At 36.6% G+C, this 4,639-nt stretch overlaps 1 protein-coding gene across 1 annotated transcript; it reads left to right on the forward strand.

Moving 5' to 3' along the window:
* Window positions 1-291: 291 nt before the first annotated feature.
* Window positions 292-3,750, forward strand: LOC126729011 (60S ribosomal protein L7-2). The gene is made up of 7 exons (XM_050434776.1): window positions 292-485; window positions 1,888-2,069; window positions 2,165-2,262; window positions 2,348-2,405; window positions 3,037-3,116; window positions 3,217-3,319; window positions 3,411-3,750. Exons 2-7 carry the CDS (start codon window positions 1,890-1,892, stop codon window positions 3,624-3,626), a joined length of 735 nt encoding a protein of 244 aa, XP_050290733.1. The 5' UTR covers window positions 292-485; window positions 1,888-1,889; the 3' UTR covers window positions 3,627-3,750.
* Window positions 3,751-4,639: the final 889 nt, after the last annotated feature.

Here is a 4,639-nt window from a genome sequence, read left to right on the forward strand (position 1 = left end):
GGATTGGGTTAGTTGTTTTTGATTTATAAATAAATAAATAAATTTCAAACCATAGGTGGCGTTGGGTTTAGTTAGTTCAAGTTGAATGAACAAGTCTGTCTTTTACCTAAAAAAAAAATTAAAAGGACACATGTGACCATTTTAAAGTAATTTGAAGTATAGTTTGGAGAAAATCTTTTTCCTATATCATTTTGCAAAGGCCTTGTACACTAACCTTATGGCTATGGACGAAATAGATAAACAAATAGGAGTAAAGAAATACCAAAGCCCATATCAATTTCCCCCACAAGCAAAACGGGTCAATTGGGCAATGAGCTGCCCATGCCCGTAGTAACCCAAACAAAGCATCCACAGTTGCATCAACCCTACTACAAACCCTATTACAAAACCCTAGCTTCCCTCTACGCCTCCTCTTTTTCACGGCCGAGAGAACCCTAAATTCTCAGTCCCTCTCTCTACGCACACATCAAAAGACCTTAACTTCGGTGAGTTCCTTCTCAGATATTTGATTTCAGCTCAAACCCTAATCTGTATCCTTTCATTTCTTTCTCAATTTAAGCAAGGTTTCATTTTGTTCTCGATCTGTTAAATTAGCATGTGTTGTCTTTGAATCTATGGTTTGTGAATGTTTTAAACTTTGTGATTGTGTTTTCTGTTTGGGTGCTGGGAAACTTGTGGAATAGCGTGGAAAGTTAAGATTGTGTGGAGTTTGTAGCTGTATAAAGCTTTCTGGGCGTTCATTTTTGTTGTATGCTTATTGGTTATTGAATCTTTTTTTGTTTTGTTTTATGTTTGGGAGGTGGGAAAATAATGGTAAAGCATGGAAATTGAAAATGTTGTTTAGTTTGTTGAAATATCACATTGAATAAACTATAGTCCTGTACTTGTTTGTTTTCTTTATATTATTTGGCCTTTTTATTTTTCATGTTGGGAATAATAGTTTCCTATTATAGAGTTGATGTTTTGAATAACTGTCTTTTAAGCATTATATTTGGGGGGTTTTATATAATAGACAACAGAATCAATATTTGATTAAGATAATTAAATGTGGTAGGATTATACCCAAACCTAGCAAATTTCTAATTTGAACCTTGTTTGGTTGCTGGTAAGATTCAGAAAATTGTGAATTGATAGTATTATTTCTTTCCAGATATTTATGTGTTCAAGGCAAATTATTAGTATGAAGCTAATCCCTAGTGGCGAAGCTGATTTCTGGTGGTGGTTTAAATAAGTTCATTTTTTGGTCTATCATTTATCTATGAATGCTTATCATAGTTTGTATTGGGTTCAATTTGTTTATTTAATTTGCGTTTATTCATATATGCTGTCATTTCTCTATTGAAAATTATAATAAGGCTATTCAATAATCTTTTTTCTTGTCATTTCTTGCCCGTGGTGAATGAAGAATGAGTCTTATTGTTGTTTATTCTATTTACCATTTAATTTTTGATTATTCAAAGGAGATAATGATAGAACTTCACATAATTATTGTGTTTTGTGGTATCAAAAACCGGAAATAATTATCAGTTCGACTGTGTCAATTATCTCTATGATGTACAGTTCCCAAATAAACCATCGATCAAATAGGATCCTCTAATTCCTATTAAACCTATTACTATAGTACCAATTGAGAAGAATAGCACTAAGTGTAGTGAAAGGATTTATGGTTTGAAATTTTAATTGTCTGAAGTAGTGGTTGTTTTTGCAGTCTAGTTTCGGAAGCAATAACACAGGATATCTTATTAAATATATGCTTGGAAGTGATAATGATCATTTATTATGTAGTAGACTTCTGGTTGATGCTCAAAATATAATGTGCTGAAATAATCTTTGATATTTTCTTAGAACTTGTATAGTTTATTTCTTGATTAATCTTTGTTTCTGCAGAGATGGGTGAAGAGGCAGTCAAGACGGTGATTCCAGAGTCAGTGTTGAAGAAGAGGAAGAGGGAAGAAGAATGGGCATTGGCAAAGAAGCAAGATCTTGAGGCTACAAAAAAGAAAAATGCAGAAAACCGAAAGTTGATTTTCAATAGGGCCAAGCTGTACTCAAAGGAGTATGAAGAGCAGGTATGTATTAGTCCTCTGTACTAATTGTTAGTGCATACTGGAGTATTATGCTTTGATGATTCCTTAATTATTGATTATCTATTTGGGCTATTCAGGAGAAGGAGCTGATTAGGTTGAAGCGTGAGGCAAAGTTGAAAGGTGGGTTTTATGTTGACCCAGAGGCAAAGCTCCTGTTTATCATTCGCATTCGTGGGTAAGTTTTCCTGTTTGATTATTCCGTTAATGAATCTTTATGGTAGATCACCAGGTTCTTATATTTTGGAATTTGGAACTTACAGTATCAATGCCATGCACCCAAAGACAAGAAAGATATTGCAGCTCTTGCGTTTGAGACAGGTATTACATGAGACTCACCCCTTATGGTATTATAAAATGGTATCTGTTTATTGTAGTTTTTATTTATGTTTTTGTCTTGGTCATGAGGGTAAATATATCCTTGTGAAGGTAACTCAGGTTCAGATTATATGCTTATTGTACTAGGTATTTTTAGTAAATGTACTCTTGTTTTTTAAGCTTTTTAAGTTTAAGCTCCTTGAGTCATAGCCTAGAAATCTTTGAGGCATAGCTCAAACATGTAGTGTCAAGGTGTTTAGGTGTAAGCACTTTTTTATTTTGACCTTTTAGATCTTTATATATGCATTAAGTGGACACTATTTCTAGTGGGGTTACTGTTGGTATTAGTGATAACACATCTTCAGTATACAGTGATTGGCCCAACAATCTAATCTAGTATCAGAAGTCTATGATGATCTTTCACTATTTTAATATGTTTGACTGAAATGATGGCAAACATGATTACTATTTCCTAGTCTGGTTGACTGCTGATTTAATCGTGATGGTTACGTCTTTAAGTTGTATTAGCTTGATGTATTTTTGTCTATATGGTTTAACAAAATGCCTGGTTGATTAAACATTTCTTAAACAAGACTGCTAATTTTGTTCTTTTTTTTAATTTTCTTTAAAACAGATCTTCAATGGTGTATTTTTGAAAGTGAACAAGGCTACAGTGAATATGCTCCAGAGGGTTGAGCCTTATGTGACTTATGGGTGTGTATTTTTCTCTCTCCCTCTTTTCATTTGTCTTGCATAAACATCTGTAGTTCAAAATTCACATCATCTCTCATTAACTGGATGTTCATGTTTATAGATATCCCAACTTGAAGAGTGTGAGGGAACTGATCTATAAGAGAGGATATGGAAAGTTGAACCAGCAGAGAACTGCTTTGACCGATAACGCTATCGTTGAACAGGTTTGTAATTCCAAGCTACTGTTGTTTTGTAAAGGACTAAAGGGAAGTGTTTGCTTTAACTTGTTGCTTATACGCTATGATGTTGTCACAGGCTCTGGGTAAGTATGGCATTATCTGCACGGAAGATCTCATCCATGAGATATTGACAGTTGGACCTCACTTCAAGCAGGCAAACAACTTCCTGTGGCCATTTAAGCTGAAGGCACCCTTGGGTGGTCTAAAGAAGAAGAGGAACCACTATGTTGAGGGAGGTGATGCCGGAAATCGTGAGAATTTCATCAATGAGCTAATCAGGAGAATGAATTAGACTACTGCACTATTTTGTTAGTTGGAAGAGTGAGGTTTTTGTTTTTTTTTTTGTATCTCAGGAAGTAATCTGAACACCAATTTTCCTCTCTGAATTACAATTTCATATATTACTTTTTCATTGAGTTATGGCATTCAAATGCTCTGTAGTCTGTCCGATTGCCCAATTAAACTTATTAACAATGTCCAAACCGTTCTCTGAAAGATACGACCAAATATAACGTCTACTAATTTCTTGGAAAAAAAGTGTTAGTTTTCCATCCTTAGTGATAATTCGAGACTGTTAGCTTGATCTGGTTGAATGTGTGACCACTTTCGATAATTTTATATGATTTTTGGTTACTTTTTCTAAATTTCAAAATGGGCTCCCCTCAACTCCTAGAGCTAGGGGTGTCCACAGGTCGGCCTGGGTCGGGTTTGTGCCAACCTGGACTCGACCCGACAGACTCAGGTGGGAGAAATCAGAACCCGCAATCGACTTGTGTGGAGCTTTGGATTGGCCGAAACGGGTCTTGTCGGTTTCAGGTGCATATCGGGCGGTTTCAGGTTCGCTACAGGGGGTCTAAATCTTGCCGGATTTTGGCCGGATCTCGACAGATCTGGCCAATATTCCTCCATATCCTTCGAGTTTGTGCCCAAATCTCGCTATATTTGTCGAGATCTAGCCGAGATCTCATTATATCGATGGAGTTTTGAGTTTAGACTTATCGGTTTTTCGCCGGAACATGAGACTTGAACCAAGATCTCATTATATTTGTCGATGAATGTTCACATCGAGCGGGTTGAGATCTCATTATATTTGTCGATGAAGTTCACATCGGGCGGGTCGGGTTCTTCGGTTTCTAAGGCCGTCAAACCGAGACTTGAACCAATCATGTTGGGTCTTCACACCGGCGACCCATAGTCGACCGAACCACCGCTCAGATCGGGCGATTATCGGGTCGAAGATCGTCAAGCCGGGCGGGTGCTGGACAGCCCTACCTAGAGTAGGGTGGCCCAAGCTAGATGTCCAAA

Source organism: Quercus robur, chromosome 1 (genome assembly GCF_932294415.1).
Source record: "Quercus robur chromosome 1, dhQueRobu3.1, whole genome shotgun sequence".
Taxonomy (NCBI): domain Eukaryota; kingdom Viridiplantae; phylum Streptophyta; class Magnoliopsida; order Fagales; family Fagaceae; genus Quercus; species Quercus robur.

What these genes read in the sequence shown, in the direction of transcription:
- LOC126729011 (XM_050434776.1), top strand. Translation starts at nt 1,890, where the DNA reads ATGGGTGAAGAGGCAGTCAAGACGGTGATTCCAGAGTCAGTGTTGAAG. An exon ending in TTTATCATTCGCATTCGTGG is followed by an intron (nt 2,263 to 2,347) that starts GTAAGTTTTCCT and finishes TGGAACTTACAG; the next exon opens with TATCAATGCCATGCACCCAA. An exon ending in ATAACGCTATCGTTGAACAG is followed by an intron (nt 3,320 to 3,410) that starts GTTTGTAATTCC and finishes ATGTTGTCACAG; the next exon opens with GCTCTGGGTAAGTATGGCAT.